Source organism: Dermochelys coriacea, chromosome 10, assembly GCF_009764565.3.
Source record: "Dermochelys coriacea isolate rDerCor1 chromosome 10, rDerCor1.pri.v4, whole genome shotgun sequence".
Classification (NCBI taxonomy): domain Eukaryota; kingdom Metazoa; phylum Chordata; order Testudines; family Dermochelyidae; genus Dermochelys; species Dermochelys coriacea.
Window position 1 is genome coordinate 44326393 of NC_050077.1, and position 23777 is coordinate 44350169.

At 49.3% G+C, this 23777-nt stretch overlaps 1 protein-coding gene across 33 annotated transcripts in view; it reads left to right on the top strand.

Moving 5' to 3' along the window:
• The window catches only part of MYO9A (myosin IXA), a 471574-nt gene that overhangs the window by 249405 nt on the left and 198392 nt on the right, over window positions 1–23777 (top strand). For all 33 annotated transcript variants that reach the window (XM_038418673.2, XM_043494428.1, XM_038418680.2 and 30 more), the window contains one exon: window positions 8373–8462. In XM_038418673.2, the coding sequence (XP_038274601.1) occupies window positions 8373–8462 (90 nt within the window). The remainder of the gene's footprint in view (window positions 1–8372; window positions 8463–23777) is intronic.

Here is a 23777-nt window from a genome sequence, read left to right on the forward strand (position 1 = left end):
CAGCTGCCTGTCCTGTAGCTCAACCATATGCTGGAGCATATTAGTTTGATCCTCCAGCAGCCTCAGCATTGAATCCTGCCTCCTCTCATCACGCTGCCACCGCCTTTCAGCTTCAGCCCGCCACCTCTCCTCCCAGTCATTTTGTGCTTTCCTGCACTCTGACATTGTCTGCCTCCACGCATTTGTCTGTGTTCTGTCAGTGTGGGAGGACAGCATGAGCTTAGAGAACGTTTCATCGTGAGTGCGTTTTTTTTCGCCTTCTAATCTTCGCTAGCCTCTGGGAAGGAGAAGATCCTGTGATCCTTGAAACAGATGCAACTGGTAGAGGAAAAAAAAGGGACAGTGGTATTTTAAAAGACATTTTATAGAACAATGGGTACATTCTTTCATGGTAAACCTTGCTGTTAACATTACATACATAGCACATGTGCTTTCGTTCCAAGGTCACATTTTGCCTCCCCACATCACGTGACTAGCCCCTCCCACTTCCCTGTGGCTAACAGCGGGGAACATTTCTGTTCAGCTACAGGCAAACAGCCCAGCAGGAACGGGCACCTCTGAATGTCCCGTTAAGAAAAGCACCCTATTTCAACCAGGTGACTATGAATGATATATCTCTCCTGAGGATAACACAGAGAGATAAAGAACGGATGTTGTTTGAATGCCAGCAAACATACACTGCAATGCTTTGTTCTGCAATGATTCCCGAGTACATGCTACTGGGCTGGAGTGGTAGTGTCTTACTATGGTGGATAGAATAAGGCTGCCCTCCCCAGAAACCTTTTGCAAAGGCTTTGGGAGTACATCCAGGAGAGCCACGAATGCCAGGGCAAATTAATCATTAAACATGCTTGCTTTTAAACCATGTATAGTATTTTAAAAAGGTACACTCACCAGAGGTCCCTTCTCCGCCTGGTGGGTCCGGGAGGCAGCTTTGGGTGGGTTTGGGAGGTACTGGCTCCAGGTCCAGGGTGAGAAACAGTTCCTGGCTGTCGGGAAAACTGGTTTCTCTGCTTGCTTGCTGTGAGCAATCTTCCTCATCCCCAAAATCTGCTTCCGTGTTGCCTCCATCTCCATTGAAGGAGTCAAACAACATGGCTGGGGTTGTGGTGGCTGAACCCCCTAAAATGGCATGTAGCTCATCATAGAAGCGGCATGTTTGGGGCTCTGACCCGGAGCGGCCGTTAGCCTCTCTGGTTTTCTGGTAGGCTTGCCTCAGCTCCTTAAGTTTCACACGGCACTGCTTCGAGTCCCTATTATGGCTTTTGTCCTTCATGCCCTGGGAGATTTTGACAAATGTTTTGGCATTTCAAAAACTGGAATGTAGTTCTGATAGCACGGATTCCTCTCCCCATACAGTGATCAGATCCCATACCTCCCGTTCGGTCCATGCTGGAGTTCTTTTGCAATTCTGGGACTCCATCATGGTCAGCTCTGCTGATGAGCTCTGCATGGTCACCTCTGCTGATCAGCTCTGCACTCACCTGCAGCTTGCCACGCAGGCCAAACAGGAAATTGAAATTCAAAAGTTTGCGGGCCTTTTCCTGTCTACCTGGCCACTGCATCTGAGTTGAGAGCACTGTCCAGAGCGGTCACAATGAAGCACTCTGGGATAGCTCACGGTGGCCAATACCCTCTAATTTTGTCCACAGTGCCCCAAATTCGACCTGGTAAGGCAGATTTCAGCGCTAATCCCCTTGTCGAGGGAGGAGTAAGGAAATCGATTTTAAGAGCCCTTTAAGTCAAAAAAAAAAAAAAGGGCTTCATCGTGTGGATGGGTGCAGGGTTAGATAGATTTATCACTGCTAAATTCGACCTCAACTCCTATTGTAGACCAAGGCTTAGTAATATGATACAGTAGCAGTAGACTCTTATAACTTCACGTACAATGTTGACACACACATTGTACCAGTACAATAATCAGAAAATTGAGTTTCAAATGAATCTCACAAGGCATATGTGATGGGTCACAACTCACCACCGCTGGTGCCTCCCGCTGGTTGCTCCAGGAATTAACTGTTGTCAGCTGAGGAGCGCCTTCGGCGCATGGTGTCTTGCCCATTGGCTGTTCTGCTGCCCTGGGATCAGTGTTGCTCCCTGCTCGGCAGCATCCTCTTCAGGACTGTGCCCTCTAGCAGTGCCCACTACTCCAGTCTCACCCCCTTCTGGGGGCAAGGAGTTAACAGCAGTCTTTTGGCTTGCACCTGCCTCATTGGCCAACCACAGCCCCAAAGTCTAGCCCCTCAGCTCAGGGGCAAGTTGCAGTCTGTCTTGCCACATTCCTCTGTGGCCAGGTGTAGTATAATGGAGGAAGGGGGGGATCCAGGCCCACCCACTACTCTGAGTCCCGATCCAGGGACCCTCTAGTGGCAGACTCTCTCGGCCCTTCTTCTCTCCCCCCTCTTATTCTCCTGTCTTCCCTGGGCCACTTCCCTTTTGGCCCTGTGCACCTTCTCGATCCTTCTTGGCAGGGGCGCAGCCTGGCAGGTAACTGGGCTGGAGCTCTCCTCTGCTCCCTGGATCCTGCCCAGCACTGCTCTGTCCAAGGTGCTAGCTCCTTCCCTCAGAAGCCAGGGAGAGATTTCCCTCTTCTCTGCTAGGCAGCCTTTATATAGGGCCTAGCCCAGCCCTGATTGGCTCTCTATAGGCCTTGTTGATTGGCTGCTGGTCTGCGCAGCCTCTCTGGCCTGTTCCAGCCGTTTTTCTCATGGGGTGGGGCACCACAGCACACTTTGTACAAAACTTATCATAGTCCTATAGAAGGGGTGAACATATGGGTACAGTGTGTGTCACATACCTATGAAAAATGATAGATTTATTTTCATTGTATTATGTACACTACTTCTATTTAGCCAAAGCTTAACTTTTTTTTTTAAATGTGTTATTTTTCAGTCCTCAAATAATTAGTCATCGGTGGCACTCTGTAAAACTTCTTAAATCCATTCATGGGCAATTGGAATCTTTTGTGATTTCCATTGTAAGCTGATACATAGGATTGCACAAAGATTAAAGAAAATGCCAAAATTCCTGCTTATGAGAGAGAGAGAGAGAATTATCCTCAGTAGGGATACCCTGGAGAACCATGTTTGGATGTAGTGTGAAATTTCATGCCTTTTGTTTTAAAGCATTGTGAAGATCTTGAATAAAAGATGCTGTAGAAATTCAAAACAGTAGCAGTAGAAGTATAGTATCTGCATAGACTGCTACCTGGTAGATCACCAACACCATTTGTCATAGCACCTTTCGGTTTTTTCTTTCCAAGAACACGTCTTGAGGTTCTCTATAGATTATAGCCATTTAAGAACATAAAAATAGCCCTACTGGATCAGACCAAAGGTTCGTCTAGCCCAGTATCCTGTTTTCTGATAGTGGCCCATGCCAGATGCCCCAGAAGGAATGAATGGAACAGGCAATCACCAAGTGATCCATTCCCTGTCGCTCATTCCCAGCTCCTGAAAAACAGAGGCTAGGGACACCATTCCTGCCCATCGTGGCTAATAGCCATTGATGGACCTATCCTCCATGAATTTATCTAGTTCTTTTTGGAACCCTGTTATAGTCTTGGCCTTCACAACATCGTCTGGCAAGGAGTTCCACAGGTTGACTATGCGTTGTGTGAAGAAATATTTCCTTTTATTTGTTTTAAGCCTGTTGCCTATTAATTTTGCTTGGTGACCCTAGTTCTTGTGTTATGAGAAGGAGTAAACAACACTTCCTTATCTACTTTCTCTACACCAGTCATTATTTTATAGACCTCTATCAGATCCCCCCTTAGCCGTCTCTTTTCCAACCTGAAAAGTCCCAGTCTTATTATTCTCTCCTCATACAGAAGCCATTCCATACCTCTAATAATTTTTGTTTCCTTTTTCTGAACCTTTTCCAATATATCTTTTTTGAGATGGGGTGACCACATCTGCATACAGTATTCAAGATGTGGGCATACCATGGATTTATATAGAGACATGATATTTTTCTGTCCTATTATATACCCCTTTCTTAATTATTCCCAGCATTCTGTTTGCTTTTTTGACTGCTGCTGCACATTGAGTGGTTGTTTTCAGAGAACTATCCATAATGACTCCTGAGTGGTAACAGTTAATTTAGACCCCATCATTTTATATGTATAATTGGGATTGTGCTTTCCAATGTACATTACTTTGAATTTATCAACATGAAATTTCATCTGCCGTTTTGTTGCCCAGTCACCCAGTTTTGAGAGATCCTTTTGTAGCTCTTCGCAGTCTGCCTCAGACTTAACTATCCTTAGTAATTTTGTATCATCTGCATATTTTGCCACCTCACTGTTTACCCCTTTTTCTGGATCATGTATGAATATGTTGACTAGGACTGGTCCTAGTACAGACCCCTGGGGGACAACTATTTACCACTCTCCATTTTGAAAACTCACCATTTATTCCTACCCTTGGTTTCCTATCTTTTAACCAGTTACCAATCCATGAGAGCATGTTCCCTCTGATCCCGTGGCAGCTTACTTTGTGTAAGAGCCTTTGGTGAGGGACCTTGTCAAAGGCTTTCTGAAAATCTAAATACACTGGATCCCCTTGATCCACATGCTTGTTGACCCCCTCAAAGAATTCTAGTAGATAGGTGAGGCATGATTTCCCTTTACTAAAATCATGTTGACTCTTCCTCAACAACTTATGTTCATTTATATGTCTGACAATATTGTTCTTTGTTATAGTTTGAACCAGTTTGCCTTGTACTGAAGTCAGGCTTACAGGCCTGTAATTGCCAGGATCACCAATGGAGCTCTTTTAAAAAAAAAAAAAATTGGTGTCACATTAGCTATCTTCCAGTCATCTGGTACAGAAGCTGATTTAAATGTTAGGTTACAGACTACAGTCCTGCAATTTCACATTCGAGTTCCTTCAGAACTCTTGGATGAATACCATCTGGTCCTGGTGTCTTATTGATGCTTAATTTATCAATTTGTTCCAAAACCTTCTCTGATACCTCGATCTGGGACAGTTCCTCAGATCTGTCACCTAAAAAGAATGGCTCGGGTTTGGAATCTCCCTCACATCCTCAGCCGTGAAGACAGATATAAAGAATTAATTTAGTTTTTCTGCAATGGCCTTATCATCCTGGAGTGCTCGTTTAGCATCTCGATCATCCGGTGGCCCCACTGGTTGATTAGCAGGCTTCCTGCTTCTGATGTACTTAAAAAAAAATGCTAGTTTTTGAGTCTTTGGCTAACTGTTCCTCTTCTTTTTTGGCCTTCCTGATTGTATTTTTACACTTCATTTGCCAGTGTTTATGCTCCTTCCTATTTTCCTCACGAGGATTTTATTTCCACTTTTTAAAGGATGCCTTTTTGCCTCTCACTGCTTTTTACTTTGTTTAGCCAGGGTGGCTCTTTTTTGGTTCTCTTACTGTATGTTTTCATTTAGGATATACATTTAAGTCGAGCCTCTATTATGGTATCTTTAAAAAGTTGCCACGCAGCTTGCAGAGATTTCATTTTTAGCACTGTTCTCTTTAATTTCTGTTTAATTAACCTCCTCATTTTTGTGTAGTTCCTCTTTCTGAAATTAAATGCTACCGTGTTGGGCCGCTGTGGTGGTTTTCCTGCCACAGCAATATTAAATTTATTTATATTATGGTCACTATTACCAAGCAGTCCAGCTATGTTCACCTCTTGGACCAGATCCTATGCTCCACTTAAGACTAAATCAAGAATTGCCTCTCCTCTGGTGGGTTCCAAGGCCTGCTGCTCCAAGAAGCAGTCATTTAAGGTGTCAAGAAACTTTATCTCTGCATCCCGTCTTGAGGTGACATGTACATTAAAAATGGATGGCTTCAAAAAACAAATGAAGTTCCACGCTGATGGATCCCTAATGGGAGAATGAGTGTTCAAATAATATGGATTGGGGATGTGTTATAAATGAATGATGATTTGCACTGTACTGCACTGGGCCATAACTAGGAGCTGTATATAGCTCTGTTTTGTTTTCATGGTTTCAGAATGCTGATTTTTCAGGGTTAAACAAACTCAGTAACTCAAAACAAAATTCAGTTTAAACCATCAAAGTCTGCATAGTTTCCACTCAAAACCGTAATTTTGCATAGGAACACTCACAACAGTTGAAACTCGTTCAGATCTTGCTGAAAGCTTCCCAGACCTAGAACTGGGACTTCCAATTTTCATTACTAGTGTTTTGTGCTGGTCCAGTGTACATAATATACCTAAACAACTAATCATGTATGTTAACAACTTGAACAGTGCTGGTAAAATATTCAGCTGTTCAAAACTGACCAGGCTAATATTCACCTGTGAATATGAATTTGGGTTCAAAGGCTCTCAGGAGTGAAATCCATATGAAACTGTTCTTATTTCTTATCTGACTTTGGAATGAGATTATCACCATGAAAAAATGATAGACTATATTTTTCATGCCTATTTTTCATTTTATTCTAGTAGCCTGAGGGATTGTTTTTATAACAGGATACAAATGGAATCTTGTACAGGTGCTATTGTAGGGGGAGGTGGACTGTACCCAAATAGAATGAAATCAGGGTGGATTTGATTTAAATCAGATTGATTCAAATCACTAGTCAGGAAGACTCTATTTAATCATGGATTTCTACATAAAAGTGCATTTTTGTTGGTTGTTATAACCTTAATACATATTCTTCACAACTCTGAGATAGATGGGACCCAAACTTGGGTCTCTCTTATGACCTGCTGTCATTATAGGTTTTCCCTTCTAGTGAGAGAATGGTATGGTAGATCTCAATCAATGAAAGCTACAGTCAGAAAGACCTCAAAGCTTCTGGAATATGTTACTCAAACAGTGTCACTTTTGTTTCTACTGCCTGTCCCTCCCTTCTCACAGTTATCTCCAGACTTCTTCTCATTGTCCAGATCTATTTCCCCCCACACCCCCATCTTCTATTCATTGAACTTTTTGAAACTTTGCATTTTTAGAGAGCGGTAAGGTATTGATTCTTAACACTAATTTGCAGAGGGACAGTAGGGTTAAGGTCTGTTATTTCTCACCTCTATATATTTATTTAAAAAATAATTTTTGCTGTTGACAAGCATGTTATCTCTGGATACACAAATCCACAGTTTAAGAACTGCAAAACTAAGCATCTCTGATGGTATCTTCTAGATTTAGCACCGAGTCCCATTGGGTAGATAGAAAGATGAACCTAAATAATCTATACAGAAGCCCCTGGAACCACATATGATTGGGTCCCTAATCCATGAACTATTGGAACTCATTTACAAAACTTTTCTTAAACATTACATATGTTGTCTCATACTATAGTATTAGAATTTATAATCCCTATTCCATCATGATACATTATAGCTGAAACATGTCTTAATTAAAACTATATTTTTCCTCAAAAAGCATTTTATCAAAAAAACAGATTTAAATTTAAAAAATCCTATTTTAATTTTTTTTAAAATTTGATTTTTTATCCAAAACCTGAATGAAATGCCTTCAGAGAATATTAATGCAAAAGGGATTTTAATTTTGCAGAATGTGGCCCTTTTCCCTAACAGTTCATATGATGTAAGTATAGTGGAGTATTGCAAGACTGTGGTGGGGATAAGGCTCCTGTCACCCTGAGAGCCCGCCATAGGGCTGTGTCCATGCTGGCAACTGCAGTTCTTCTTCACTGGGAGTAATCACTCATTTGCCATAGTGTCTGGTTTATAGATCTAATTTTATTTCAAACCAGTTTCTAATGTTGCCGATTGGCAGAATGATTGTCACCTTGTTTAAAATATGCTCCTCCTGTGAGTACCTGCTATCCTTTTGCAGTTGAAAAGGATCTCCTTGTTTTCCCTTCTTCTTCAAAACCTTTTCTCCCCCATCCCCCAACAAAAACTGCCTAGGTTCAGATGTTTGTTCAGTCTGTACAGTAGCAGGCATTTTCAGTCATTACTTTCTCTCTGTATGTAACATTCATGCTGTCTCTATGGGAGCTTGTCAAATCCAATGCATTGTATTAAGTGCCTCTCTTTTAAAGTGCGAGTGCTAGTTTGCTACTTTGTAGGGGAATTGTGACCCATCCTGATCACACTAGAAAGCTGTGGAGTTTTTTTTTTTTACTAAACAAGCTGGGAAAAAAAAGGGGGGGGCTGGAAGGAAACCATCCAGGCTACAAACACTGACAAGTTGAACCACTGGAAAAGTACTAGAAATTACTAGATGTAATGTAGAAAATTGGGCTCTCAAACATGTTATGCCACTTTTCTAATATTAGCTTTGTGTACAGAGTTATATTGGCCTTGTAACATCTCATGGGGCATATGCTGGGTTTTCAATGGCTGCCAGACTTGTGGCCCTTTTAGTTTTCTCCTAGAATTGTTAACACTAGTATTTTTGTTTTATTAGGTAAAAGAAGAGATGCTGTTTGAAGCCCTGGTTACCAGAAAGACCGTGACGGTGGGAGAGAAGCTTATTTTACCATACAGACTTTCAGAGGTACCAGATGTTTTATATTAAACTGGAGGAATATTAACATGGGTTTCAGTGCTCTGGTGTGAGAGCATGAAATATACGTCACTGTGCCAGGAGTGGCTCACAACTAAGAATGGCAAACTCAGGTCAGACTGTTAGAAACCAGGGCAGACACCCCAGACTGGTGGTATATTCTATCATTAGATTTCGACAAGCCAGTAACAAAAGTATACTCATAGATCACTATATTAGATTTACCATGGAGTCACAGAGAGTCCCCTTATGCTCTCTAGTTTCTCTTTACCACACAGACAAACTAGACTTTATGATGAAAGGTTATTAAAACAAAGATTTACCACACGTTAGGTTACTTCCAGCCCCAAAGGGGCAGTCACTTACCCCAGGTCAAAATATACTCCAGATCTCACCAAAGACAACACTGTAGCCAATCCTTTAGTAAACTAAAAATAATGATCTATTAAGAAAAAGTTATGAGAGTTATAGCAAGGTTAAAGCAGGTAAAATACATTACAGGTGAATTAGAATTTATTGGTTCAAAATAAAAGCAGAGATATAGTAATCTGCCAGAGTCACGGAGTCATATTAATTCTCTCAGGGCTTCCCAAAAATGGCTTTTATGGACCTCTGTCTGGCATCTGAAACCTTCCTGTTAATGTTCAGATGAATAAGAGGTAAGGATCACTCCCAAGGCTTCCCTTTTATAGATGAAACAGGCTAGCAAAATGACAGGGGTCTTCACCATGTGGGCTTTGATGAATAGCCAATGCAGACTGTCTGTGATCTTTGTTGCTTAATGTTCAATAGGCCATTCAAAAATAATGCATTTACTAACAGCCATTCAGACTACTAAAATAGTCTACAATGTAAATCAACAAGTTTCAGACAGTGTGACAAACCTCTGTCCTTGCCTCCTTGGTCCTGTGTTTACTGGCGGATTTCGCTAGCCTCAGAGGCTCACTGTGACCCTCCATGTAACCCTTCTCTCTCTAGAGACAAGGGTCACAGTCTACTGAGCCATTTGCATCATAAGCCAGCGAGGGAGGTGAGGAGAAGTTATCCTGCCTTGCACAGTCTGTTTTCTCCCAGTCTCAGTGATTAATTAGGGGGCAAAGGGGGGGGGGAGCCCAGGCCCACCCTCTACTCCGGGCTCCAGCCCAGGGACCCTAATGGTAGCTGGCCTTTTAAAAACACGACATGTACAATTCCCTGGGCTACTTCCCCCACAGCAGCCCTCACTTTCTCAAGCTCCACTTCATGCTTACCTCAGGGCCTCCTTCCTTGTGCCTGATATGGTGTATACTACTCAGTCTCTCCAACAGCACAACTTCCTCCTACAGCTCCTGACATGCACACCCACCTGACTGACTGGGAGGCTTTTAACTAGTTTCAGCCAGCCCCTGATTGGCTTCAGGTGTCCCAATCAACCTAGCCTTCTCCCTGCCTTCTGGAAAGTTCTTAATTGGCCCCAGGTGTCTTAATTGACTGGAGCAGCTGCCATTTCACTTATCCTGGTACCAGGGATTAGTTTAGCCTGGAGCAAATCTCTCTCTCCCTCCCATTGCTCTCCCATAGCCTTCTAGCTTGGAGGAGGTAGGAAGCTGCTACTCCTGCTGCTGCTAGGCCCTAAGCTCTCTCTGCTGCTCCAGCTGCTCCCCTGGCTGGGCCAGACACCCCCCATTCTCTGCTACTTGGCTGCTGGACCCCCCACTCTTGGGTGCTGCTACTGCTGCAACTGCAGCCCCGGGGGGGGGGCTGCTAGCCCACTCCCCAGAGAGAAGGAGTGAGGGACCCCAGCCACTGCTGTTGTGGATACCACCACCACCACCTGAGAGGGGTCCTTTCTGCTTGCCTGGACTACCACCTGGAGTTCCTGGAGCTGCTGCTGCTGCTGCTGTGGAGTCTGCTACCTGGAGCTGCTGAAGCCCGAGGAGGAGAAGAAGAGGACCATCTGCCAGTGGGGGAGCACCTAGAGACTTTACAGACCACCATGGAGGGGGCCTAAGACTGAGTAATTTTCAAACTGTGTTCTTTTGGTGGGGGTCTTGACTGTGTTACCAGGGACACGGGGTGTGGCGTGGAGCTGCCCCCTAATCCATCTGTGTGTCCCCCCAACCCCCACCACTACCACCACCACCACTGCCCCCTCCACCACCCCCACTGGCTGTATACAATCTGCCTGAGCTCCTGCCTCTGGACTCAGCTGCTTGCTTGGCTTGCCACACCCTATTTCCACCCTTTGGGCCAGAAGCAGCAGGCAGCTAAAAAAAGACTTGTGCAAGTGCACATGGGCACATGTGCCCCCCCCCGGACTGCCTACCCCCCAGCTTTGCCCTTTACTACCTGCCCCATTTGCCACTTGCTTTGCCTCCTCTTTTGCTCCAGCCCCCCTTACTAGCTTCAGTTTGTTTGCCTGCCCCGCCCATTTACTTCTGCAGCCTTCGTTTGTTTGCCCCGCCCCAGCCTCTGAAGCTAGCCCCTTGGTTTCCCTGTTATACCCCCAGACCGCTTAGCTCCTCGTTCCGTGTGCCCATGCCCCCTCCCAGGCGCTTGTGCAATTCCCCATTTTAGTTGCAACCCTCTTCACTGCACGCTCAATGTTGTTGTATCCCCCCCTCCCGTAGTGCACCAAGAGGAGCCGGAATTTCCACCTTGTGTCGGTGACTGACCCCTAACACCTGATTGTCCCCCGTCCAGCCCACCCCTTTTGGCGCCCTCCTCCCCTGCCTGCAGCCTAGCAGGGAGGAGTGGTCGACCTGCTTCCCCTCTCCCCTCCTCCTTTTGGTGTCCCCCCCTTTTCCTACTTGCTCATGATGGCGGGGGATGAGACGGGTGAGACCTCTCCAGTAGCCCGAGCTCCCCCTCCCCCGCCTACCCCTCCATCACCCCCCCAAGCTTCTACCTCCACTGCCGAACCATTTGCCACTGCCCCCGCTGGGGCACCAGCAGCGACGGGAACCGGGGTGACCTCCACTGCTTCCATGTCTCTCCCCCCCCTCAGATTCGGGGGGAGTCCCCCCAGCCGGTGGGAAGGGCCAGGGGAAGAAGAAGGGGAAGGGCCTCGCTAAAAAGACCAGGCCCTCCATGGCAGGGGCTGCCCCCAATGCCCCGGCCCCATCTCCAGCTGGGGCGCCCCTCCCTGCTGTTCCCTTCACCAGCTCTGCAGGTGTCCCTCCCCAGGCCCCCAGAGCATACGCCCAGGTGGCGGCAGCCCCTTCGCCTGCCGCTACGTCATTTCTCCAGCCCACCGCCTCCGCTACCATCTATAGCGGCCGGTGCCCCTTTCCCACCATGACCAGGAAGCATGGCGTCCGTTGCCTCCTGGTGCCCGCCTCACCCCACGTGGAAACCTATGTGCGGGCGTTGGCGAGGGTGGTGGGGCCCACGGCCATTGTGGCGGCCTCCAAAATGTATGGCAAGGTCGTCTTCTTCTTAACATCGGAGGCCACCGCCCAGGAGGCGGTGGAGAAGGGCCTGGCGGTAGGGGGCGTCTTTGCCCCCTTAGAGCCGCTAGAGGACCTGGGCGTCCGCCTGGTCCTGACCTCCGTCCCTCCCTTTCTCCCCAATGCCGCCCTGTTACCCGCCCTTTCTACCTTGGGAAAGCCCATCTCTGTCATCAGCCCTCTCCCTTTGGGCTGCAAAGACCCCGCCCTCCGTCACGTCCTCTCGTTCCGCCGGCAAGTGCAGCTTCAACTGCCGCCAACGGTGTGTGATGGAGAGGCGCTGGAGGGGTCCTTCCTAGTCCCCTACCAGGGGGCCCGTTACCGGGTGCATTACTCCACGGGGGAGGCCCGGTGCTACCTCTGCCGGGCGATGGGGCACGTCCGGAGGGACTGCCCCCTGGCCCGGCAAGGAGGGGCATCCGGGACCCCCGAGCCCCGGCAGGGCACTGGCCCCGTCATCTCCGGCGCCCCTGGCAGCCTAGTGCCCGAAACCATCCCTCCTCCTTCCCAGTCCACCATTGCTCCCGCTCAGGCCCAAGGGGCACCTCCCCAACTATGCCCAGATGAGCGGGAGAACCCCGCCCCCGCTGTTTGCAATCTGGCGGGGCCTGTGGAGGAGGGTGCGGAAGGGACACCGCCAGACATGGGAGAGGGCCTGCCCCAAGGGGAATCTTCCCTCCCTTGTGCTGCCCCACCATTACCCCCTCGAGTCCCTGAGCCATCGCCTCTGCCCTCTGACACAACCCCTGCGAGCCAGCCCCTGGATGATGCCATGGAGGGCTGGGCCCTAGTCCAGGGGAAGCGGGGCAAGCGGAAGGCTCGAGCTCCGCTCCTCCCATCTGACGCGGAGGCCCCCCGGAAGACCAGGAAGGGGGGCACTGATGCTGAGCCTTCCGCTCTACCCACGGGTGTGTTCCATCCACTAGAGCCGGCTGGGGAAGACGTGGCAGCACTGGAAGGCGGTATCTCCCCTCCACGGGAGTCCCTCCCCTCCAAGACCCCCGAGGCACCATCTGAAACCCCAGTGTGCCCCGAAGTAACCGTCGCGTCAGGTGCCGGCGGGGAGAATCCCGGGGTAGCGGAAAACAATTTCCCCTCTATATATGAGGAGATCGAGGCCCTGGGTCTGACCCCGGTCACCCAGGGGGAGGACGATCCTATGCCAGCGGGCCTCGATCTGGGCGATTTAACTCCAGCCCCCCTTTCCCCATGTTCCCTCCCCCTAACCATTGCTTCTGCTCCCACCTCCGAGGAGCCCCTGGACTCCTCCATCAACCCGGCTGCAGAGGGCACCCCGCTGAGAGCCGCCGAGCCAATTGAGGCGACGGCCAGTGCCACGTGGCTGGAACCTGAGCCACCAGGGGCATCCCTCGCCGGTGAGGAGCATTCGACCTCCTTTCCGGGAGAGGACCCTACAGAAGAAAGTCCACCTCCTGATGCCGTGGCTGCCAAATTCGCCAGAGAGCTTGCGCCTGGCATCAGTGAGAGCCCTCTCCCAACCCAGACTTTCACCTCTACCCCTGCCCCTGCCCTTATCCCGCCCACCTCCCGAGATATTATTGCCACCCCTGGGACTGTCTCCTTCCCCTTTCCAACAGATGACTCCCAGGGAGTGGCCTTTGTATTTACCCGTCCCGTCCCGACCCACCAGGGGCTGCTATCCTCCCTCCGCCGCCCCCTATCGCCCCAGCATTCAGGTCAATCCATCAGGAGCCCCGTCGGGGGTCCGCACCCTGTCTGCCCGTCAAGGTGGGCCACGGGGCTGTACCAAGGGCCCCGTCGGGGAGTAACCAGACCATAACCCCAGCCCCCCATGCGCTGCGAGAGGAGTTGCAGGAGTTTCTAGAAGACGTCTGTGGCTCCCGCCACAAAGTCCAGCTTGCTCTCCAGCGATGGGGGGACTTTAATCAAATCCTCTGGGCCTCAATGGCCTTCATGGGGGAGGGGAAAAGGACCGGGAGGCAGGGCGCCGCGGCCTACCAGCGGGTCCGCCACTTCCGTGACTCCTTACTCACCTACGGGGTGGGTCACGGACTGCTGCGTGGCCCGCCGGGAGCCACGAGCATCCCTGCCAGCGAGGATCCCCCCCAGCCCTCCTCATGGCACCCTTTACCATCGCAACATTGAACACCCGTGGCTTTAGGATGGGTCTCCGCAGGTCCCAGGTGCTCTCCTTCCTTCGAGAGGGGAGATACTCTGTGGTTTTCCTGCAGGAGACCCATACGGATCCGACCGCCGAAGACAGCTGGCGGCTGGATTGGGGGGACAGGGTCTACTTTAGCCACCTCACAGTTCGTACGGCTGGAGTGGCGACCCTGTTCTCCCCCGACCTATGGCCCGAGGTGCTGGGGGTCGCTGAGGCTGTGCCGGGTCGCCTGCTGCACCTCCGGGTCCGCATGGAGGGGCTCGTAGTCAACCTCGTCAACATCTATGCCCCAGCAGCGAGCCCGGAGCGGCTGCAATTCTATCAGCAGGCATCCGCCTTCCTTGGCACCTTGGATCCTCAGGAGTGCCTGGTCCTGGGAGGGGACTTTAACATCACCCTTGAGGAGCGGGACCGCTCGGGGACCGAGCAGAGCCCGGCCGCCGTCGCCGTCCTCCAGGAGATAGTCGAACACCACTCCCTGGTGGACGTCTGGCGCGACCACCACCCGGATGACACTTCCACGTTCACCTTTGTCCGGGTGGAGGCCCATCGGTCGCGCCACTCTCGGTTGGACCGCATTTATTTATCACGCTTTCATCTTTCACAAGCCCACTCCTCCAGCAACCGGCCGGCCCCATTTTCTGATTATCATATAGCCACCGTGACAGCCTCCCTCTGCGCGGAGAGGCCAGGGCCGGCCTATTGGCATTTTAACAACAGCTTGCTGGAGGATGCGGGCTTCGTGGCGTCCTTCCGGGAGTTCTGGCTGGCCTGGCGAGGGCAGCGGCGGTGGTGGGACTTAGGGAAGGTGCGCGCCCGGCTCTTCTGCCGTTACTACACCCGGGGCGCCAGCCGACGGAGGAATGCGGCGATAGAGCAGCTGGAACGGGAGGTCTTAGAGCTGGAGAGGCATCTGGCCGCCAGCCCTGAGGATCCACCCCTCTGCGGAGCGTGCTGGGAGAAGCGGGAGGAGCTCCGGACCCTCGAGGACCATCGGGCCCAGGGTGCCTTTGTTCGATCCCGCATCCGTCTCCTTCGGGAGATGGATTGCAGCTCCCGCTTCTTCTACGCCCTGGAGAAAAAGAGGGGGGCTAAGAAACATATCATCTGCCTACTGGCAGAAGATGGCACCCCCCTCACGGATCCGGTGGAGATGTGCGAGAGGGCGAGAGCCTTCTACGCAAGCCTATTCTCCCTGGATCCAACAGATCCTAACGCTTGCAGAGTGCTTTGGGAGGAGCTCCTGACGGTCAGCGTGGGCGACCGAGACCGGCTAGAGCTGCCTCTCACTCTGGCCGAGTTCTCGGAAGCCCTCCGTCGCATGCCCACCAATAAATCTCCGGGCATGGACGGGCTGACCGTGGAGTTCTACCGCGTGTTCTGGGACGTCCTGGGCCCAGACCTAGTCACCGTCTGGGCCGAGTCTTTGCAGAGCGGGGTCCTCCCTCTTTCGTGCAGGCGAGCCGTGCTGGCCTTATTGCCGAAGAAGGGGGACCTCCGCGATTTACGAAATTGGCGTCCCGTCTCGCTCCTCGGCACGGACTACAAAATCATGGCAAAAGCCATCTCCCTGAGGCTAGGGTCCGTGCTGGCGGACGTGGTCCACCCAGACCAGACCTACACCGTCCCGGGCCGCAGCATCTTCGACAACCTATATCTGGTCCGGGACCTATTGGAACTTGGGTGTAGGGATGGTCTGTCGTTCGCCCTCCTGTCCTTAGATCAGGAGAAGGCGTTCGACAGGATGGATCACGGGTATCTCCTGAGCACTCAGCAGGCGTTTGGCTTCGGACCCAGGTTTGTGAACTTTCTCCGGGTGCTGTACGCTTCCGCAGAGTGTCTGGTAAGGCTCAACTGGACCCTGACCGAACCGGTCAACTTTGGGCGAGGAGTATGGCAGGGGTGCCCCCTCTCAGGCCAGCTGTACGCTCTGGCGATCGAGCCCTTCCTCTGTCTCCTCCGAAGAAGGTTGACAGGGTTGGTGCTGAGGGAGCCGGAGCTGCGGCTGGTCCTGTCGGCATACGCTGATGATGTGCTCCTCATGGTCCAGGACCCGGGCGACTTGGTGCGAGTGGAGGCTTGCCAGGCCATCTATTCAGCAGCCTCCTCCGCGCGGGTCAACTGGGTCAAGAGCTCTGGCTTGGTGGTAGGGGACTGGCGGCAGGCGAGCTCCCTCCCACCCGTGCTTCAGGCCATCCGGAGCACGGGTCCGCTGCTCTATCTGGGCATTTACCTTTCTGCCACGCATCCCTCTCCGCCGGAGAACTGGCAGAATTTAGAGGGCGGGGTGATAGAACGACTCCGGAAATGGACAGGACTACTTCGGTGCCTCTCCCTTCGAGGGAGAGCGTTAGTGCTTCATCAACTAGTCCTGTCCATGCTCTGGTACCGGCTCAACACCCTGGTCCCGGCCCCGGCTTTCCTGACCAACCTGCGGACATCGATTCTGGAGTTCTTTTGGTCAGGACTGCACTGGGTCCCTGCAGGGGTTCTCCATCTACCTGTGGAGGAGGGAGGGCAGGGCCTAAAATGTCTGCTTACCCAGGTCCATGTCTTCCGCCTCCAGACCCTGCAGAGGCTCCTTTATGGTGCAGGTAGTCCGGCGTGGAGCATACTGGCGCACGCCTTCCTGCGCCGCTTCCGAGGGCTCCGATACGACCGGCAGCTCCTTTATCTCCATCCGAGAGGTCTTCCGCGAGACCTCTCCGGGCTGCCGGTCTTCTACCAGGACCTCCTCCGGACCTGGAAACTCTTTACAACGAGCAGGTCCGTGGCGGCCACCGAGGGGGCAGATCTCCTCGCGGAGCCCCTGCTACACAACCCCCAGCTCCGTTTGCAGGTGGCGGAGTCCCGCTCGGTGCGCCAGAGGTTGGTCCTGGCAGAGGTCACAAGAGTCGGAGACCTCCTGGACTATGACCGGGGAGACTGGCTGGATCCCCTAACCTTCGCTCAGCGCATGGGGCTTTCCAGACCTTGTACTCCCCGGCGCATACTTCAGGAGGTGAAGGCCGCTTTGCTGCCCCGCTGCTCGGGTTTATCTCGACCGGGCCTGCACGAGGGCACGCCCCGCCCACCCGCTACCCCAGGCCCGCCAGACCTTTTAATTGGAGCCCTCCCCCGTGGACCCAACCGACCCCTTCACTAGAAGCCAGCTGCACGAGATACAGCCGGTCTGCTTTCAAACCGCGCCAAGAAAACATCTCTACACACTCGTGCTCCACACCCTTCACACCCGCACCCTCGTGTCCCGCCCCGATACAAAATGGTGGGACCTCCTGCCACCTTTGGAGGGTGAGGAGCCCCCGTGGGCCAGCCTATATTCCACCTTAGTCCCAAGGCCCACCGGGGATGTCAGTTGGCGGCTCCTTCACGGAGCCGTGAGCATGGGCGTGTACTTGGCACGGTTCACTTCAATCCCAGACACCTGCCCCTTTTGTGGCGTGAGGGATACCCTGGCACATGTCTACCTGGAGTGTGCCAGGCTGCAGCCCCTATTCCGGCTCCTCACCAATATCTTATTACGTTTTTGGCTGCACTTCTCCCCTCACCTTCTCATTTATAAAAAGAAAAGGAGTACTTGTGGCACCTTAGAGACTAACAAATTTATTAGAGCATAAGCTTTCGTGAGCTACAGCTCACTTCATCGGATGCATTTGGTGGAAAAAACAGAGGAGAGATTTATATACACACACACACACACAGAACATGAAACAACGGGTTTATCATACACACTGTAAGGAGAGTGATCACTTAAGATAAGCCATCACCAACAGCGGGGGGGGAAGGAGGAAAACCTTTCATGGTGACAAGCAGGTAGGCTAATTCCAGCAGTTAACAAGAATATCAGAGGAACAGTGGGGGGTGGGGTGGGAGGGAGAAATACCATGGGGAAATAGTTTTACTTTGTGTAATGACTCATCCATTCCCAGTCTCTATTCAAGCCTAAGTTAATTGTATCCAGTTTGCAAATTAATTCCAATTCAGCAGTCTCTCGTTGGAGTCTGTTTTTGAAGCTTTTTTGTTGAAGTATAGCCACTCTTAGGTCTGTGATCGAGTGACCAGAGAGATTGAAGTGTTCTCCAACTGGTTTTTGAATGTTATAATTCTTGACGTCTGATTTGTGTCCATTCATTCTTTTACGTAGAGACTGTCCAGTTTGGCCAATGTACATGGCAGAGGGGCATTGCTGGCACATGATGGCATATATCACATTGGTAGATGCGCAGGTGAACGAGCCTCTGATAGTGTGGCTGATGTGATTAGGCCCTATGATGGTATCCCCTGAATAGATATGTGGACAGAGTTGGCAACGGGCTTTGTTGCAAGGATAGGTTCCTGGGTTAGTGGTTCTGTTGTGTGGTGTGTGGTTGCTGGTGAGTATTTGCTTCAGATTGTGGGGCTGTCTGTAAGCAAGGACTGGTCTGTCTCCCAAGATCTGAGAGAGCGATGGCTCGTCCTTCAGCATAGGTTGTAGATCCTTGATGATGCGTTGGAGAGGTTTTAGTTGGGGGCTGAAGGTGATGGCTAGTGGCGTTCTGTTGTTTTCTTTGTTGGGCCTGTCCTGTAGTAGGTGACTTCTGGGTACTCTTCTGGCTCTGTCAATCTGTTTCTTCACTTCAGCAGGTGGGTATTGTAGTTGTAGGAATGCATGATAGAGATCTTGTAGGTGTTTGTCTCTGTCTGAGGGGTTGGAGCAAATGCGGTTATATCGTAGCGCTTGGCTGTAGACAATGGATCGAGTGGTATGATCTGGATGAAAGCTAGAGGCATGTAGGTAGGAATAGCGGTCAGTAGGTTTCTGATATAGGGTGGTGTTTATGTGACCATCGCTTATTAGCACCATAGTGTCCAGGAAGTGGATCTCTTGTGTGGACTGGTCCAGGCTGAGGTTGATGGTGGGATGGAAATTGTTGAAATCATGGTGGAATTCCTCAAGAGCTTCTTTTCCATGGGTCCAGATGATGAAGATGTCATCAATGTAGCGCAAGTAGAGTAGGGGCATTAGGGGACGAGAGCTGAGGAAGCGTTGTTCTAAGTCAGCCATAAAAATGTTGGCATACTGTGGGGCCATGCGGGTACCCATCGCAGTGCCGCTGATTTGAAGATATACATTGTCACCAAATGTGAAATAGTTATGGGTCAGGACAAAGTCACAAAGTTCTGCCACCAGGTTAGCCGTGACAGTATCGGGGATACTGTTCCTGACGGCTTGTAGTCCATCTTTGTGTGGAATGTTGGTGTAGAGGGCTTCTACATCCATAGTGGCTAGGATGGTGTTTTTAGGAAGATCACCAATGGACTGTAGTTTCCTCAGGAAATCGGTGGTGTCTCGAAGATAGCTGGGAGTGCTGGTAACGAAGGGCCTGAGGAGGGAGTCTACATAGCCAGACAATCCTGCTGTCAGGGTGCCAATGCCTGAGATGATGGGGCGTCCAGGATTTCCAGGTTTATGGATCTTGGGTAGCAGATAGAATACCCCAGGTCGGGGTTCTAGGGGTGTGTCTGTGCGGATTTGTTCTTGTGCTTTTTCAGGGAGTTTCTTGAGCAAATGCTGTAGTTTCTTTTGGTAACTCTCAGTGGGATCAGAGGGTAATGGCTTGTAGAAAGCGGTGTTGGAGAGCTGCCTAGTAGCCTCTTGTTCATACTCCGACCTATTCATGATGACGACAGCACCTCCTTTGTCAGCCTTTTTGATTATGTTGTCAGAGTTGTTTCTGAGGCTGTGGATGGCACTGTGTTCTGCATGGCTGAGGTTATGGGGTAAGCGATGCTGCTTTTCCACAATTTCAGCTCGTGCACGTCGGCGGAAGCAGTCTATGTAGAAATCCAGGCTGCTGTTACCTGTGATTATGCTTCTCATTTATGCACTCCCTATCCATGGCCCCACAAAGTCACGGGATCTCCTGGTCAACCTCCTCCTGGCCCTAGCTAAAATGGCCATCTACAAAACCAGAGTGAGGAGGTTGGCCGATGGAGTCTCCTGTGACTGTAGGGCCTATTTCCGATCCTCGGTCCGTTCACGTATCCAGGCAGAGTTCCTCTGGGCGGCGTCCTCTGACTCCCTTGACGCCTTTGAGGAGCAGTGGGCGCTGTCCGGGATTCTCTGCTCTGTGTCCCCGTCCGGTTCCCTTCATTTGACCCTTTGACCGCACTCCTGTCCCTGTTATTTCATTAGTTGTCCCCCGGAATTTTTTGGGTATCTAGGTCCTGTGGATCCCCCTTTTAGGCTGGGGGGAATCCTTTAGCAGTGGACGGGCTTCTTCCGCCCACTTCCCGGATCCCAATAAGACCACTTTTCTATAGCCATTTTCTATAGCCATCTATAGCCATGGCCTTGCCCTGTCACAATAGATAAAGACTAACATTAGCATTTCACTAGTTTTCATGCATTAAGTAAATCTTCATCTAAAGGCTAAAACATACTTTGATTTAAGGTTAATTAAGCAGAGGATACAGATGTGAAAAAGGACATTGCTGTAACAAGTTAGTTAGTTACACTAGTATACATCAAACAGGATATATATATATATATATATATATATATATATATATATATATATATATATATATATATACTGTAAATAACATTCAGCCGATTCCAGACAAATGTAGGCAATAACATTAACATTTAACAGAAAAGTGAATTGGGACACTTAACACTGTCTTGAGATTGTGGCCTGAGTTCAGCTAGCTGCTAACACCACAATACACTTAGTTTTGATGAGTACTGACTCTTTTAGACCCTTTAAATATAAATATAGGAAAAATTGGTGTGGAAGAATGTCTCCCGGCGACTGACTAAGCTTGTTCATCCTACCACAGCCTTTGCACTGTCTACATTCTTGCAGATATTACAAATGGTTTTGTGGGTATGAGTGACCATTTTAATGGCTTATGGATAATGGCATGCTACATATTCTCATATCAAAATCATATGGCACTGAGTGTTGTAGGTGCAGTGCTTAATGATTTAAGTGGTAGTTTATACTTGTTCATCTCAGAGTATCATTCTATATGGATTCTTGTTGAAGGCTATCAATGAGAGTCTAAGCAACGGTATCAACCTTGGAATAATTTGTTTTTGAGACGAGTGGAAGATCCCCCCCATAGAGGATTCCTATGAGACATTTCTTCAGTCTGTTTGCATCCTGGCTTCTTCTTTTATGCTTTGATGTAACCAGGAATGAATGGGTTTACCTTCACATCCCATCATTCTTCTCTTTGGCTGGCCCAGAAGTTACTTCTAATGTACTGTCTGCTACCCTTCGGCAAGACACTGCCCTAAGGAATGACATCTAGGACTTTTGCATAATAATGCAGGTCAGGGATACTGGATGGGCATGAATGACTTTTTACATAAGTGATTTCCAGAAACTGATAAAAACTGTGCAGCTGGTGAACAGAAATACATTGTTCAAGTTCTTTTCTCTATATATTCCACTGTTGATGTGCATGCACCCTATAAACTTGAGTTTGGATTCTTTTGGCCACCAGTGTCGACTGGACCACACCTGTTCCTTGAGTGTCCTCATGCCTCCCGCCAAAGGGCATAAAGAGTGGGGCAACTCTGTGGGGATTCCAACCTTCCCTCAGTTCCTTCTCTCTGCCAGTGGCTAGGAGTCCGAACTCGCAGTGTCTTGAGTTTCGCTTGCTGTGTGGTCTATTCTTATATTATAAATAGAGAGGTACCTAGCATTCAGTCAGTCATTAGGGTTAGGTCTGATAGCATTTCCTTTCTTCATATTAGAAGAAGAAACATTTTCTTTCTTGTTTTTGAGGTACTGGGACCAGTAGATATGACCAAACATAAATATCTAGGCTTTAAAAATTGTCTGTTGTGCAAGGCAGTAATGCTTCTTAAAGATGGACACACCAGATGGATATTGTGTCTTGGTAAAGGGCCCTTAAAGATATTTGTGCCATATGTAAATCTCTTAAAGAAAACTTAGAGCTAATGAGTCTAGTTTGAAGATGTTTCTTCTGGATAAGTCAGTGCATCCCTCTTCAGACACTGGAGTGTCTGGGTCTGAAATTCCTGAGCACTCGTACTCAGACATGCTTTGTTGGCTCCTCCATTGAAGATCTGAGGCCGCTGCTTCTAAAGATTCCATGTACTTGTCTAGTAGACTTTCAAGGCGTGGGGGAGAAAATACCACCGTCCTCCTCAAAGGAAGAGATCAGAATCTCCTTCAGTGGGTCCTACCCTCAAATTGCTTCAGAGGTAGTAGTAGTGCTAACTAGGCCAATGCAATCAAGGTGGCCCATTTCTAACAGTTGACAAGAAGGTGTGAGTATCAGCCGAGGGAAAATTACTTTTTGTAGTGACCCATCCACTTCCTGAATTAGGCCTGAATAAAGACTGGGAGTGGATGGGTCACTACAAAAAGTAATTTTCCCTCGGCTGATACTCACACCTTCTTGTCAACTGTTGGAAATGGGCCACTTTGATTGCATTGGTCTCGTTAGCATTACAAAAGTAATTTTCCCTCCCTTGGTATTCACCCCTTCTTGTCAACTGTTGAGAATAGGCCACTTCCACCTTAATTGAATTGGCTCATTAGCACTGACCCTCGCATTTGGTAAGGTCACTCCCATCTTTTCATGTGCTATAATATATATTCTGCTTACTGTATTTTTCACTCCATGCATATGATGAAGTGGGTTTTAGCCCCCGAAAGCTTATGCCCAACTAAATTTGTTAGTCTCTAAGGTGCCACAAGATACACCTCATGGTTTTTGCTGATACAGACTAACACAGCTACCACTCTGAAACCCTTCATCCAGAGTGAGCTTCTAAGATGAGATGGCTAATCAGAGCTAATGGATTAATGGGAAAATCAGAGCATGATGCATTCAGAGGGTTGGAATTTGATGAGGATGAACTGTCTGATACTAGTGCATTAAGAAAATAAAATGCTGCACTAAATCTCCTGTTCTAGAGGGAGCTTGGGTATGAGAGCAGGAAGAAGGAACAGTCATTGGAGTGAGTGATGCATATAAATCCCCAGAGGCTCAAGGTTTCTCCTTTATCTGTGGTTGTTCCATTTGTATATATGACTTTTGTCACCTTGTGAGGGGGAAAGTACTATAGACTGGAGGTAGCTGTGGGCAAGCATGCAATTTAGCTATTTGCCCAGTGTAAAGCAAGCTATGAATTCAAATACTAAGTTCTCTGAATATCTATGGCTGCCTTTATTTGTTTTCTATGGTGCACCTCACGCCCGTATCTGAGCAATTTGCATATATTAATGAATATATCCACTCACCCCTCCCCAGGAAGTAGGAAAGTATTTCCCCCATTTTATAGATAAGGAACTGAGGCACAGATAAATTAAGTGACTTGCCCAAGGTTCCATAAAAAGTGTGTGGCAGAATCAGGAATAGAATATGGCCTTCTTACATCCCAGGTCAGAATTCAAACATCCTTGAAATCATGTCCACTGTTTATGCCTGTAATCTGGGCATCATCTTGGAATTGGCCTTCTCTCTAGACACTCAATTCTGGGCTATATCCAAGTCTTGATTCTGCTAATTAAATAATTCAAAGATTCAGGGTTTTCTGGCCATCCCGCAAGCTAAAACGCTTGTGCAGGCCATCCTCTCACAGCTTGACTAATGCAATGTGTCTTTCCTTGACATTAGCCACATTGCTCCCCTTGAGTCCATTCAACTTGCTGCTCTGAACTACATCAGTACTCTCCTTGCATCCCTTCACTGGCTTCCCTTCCTCTA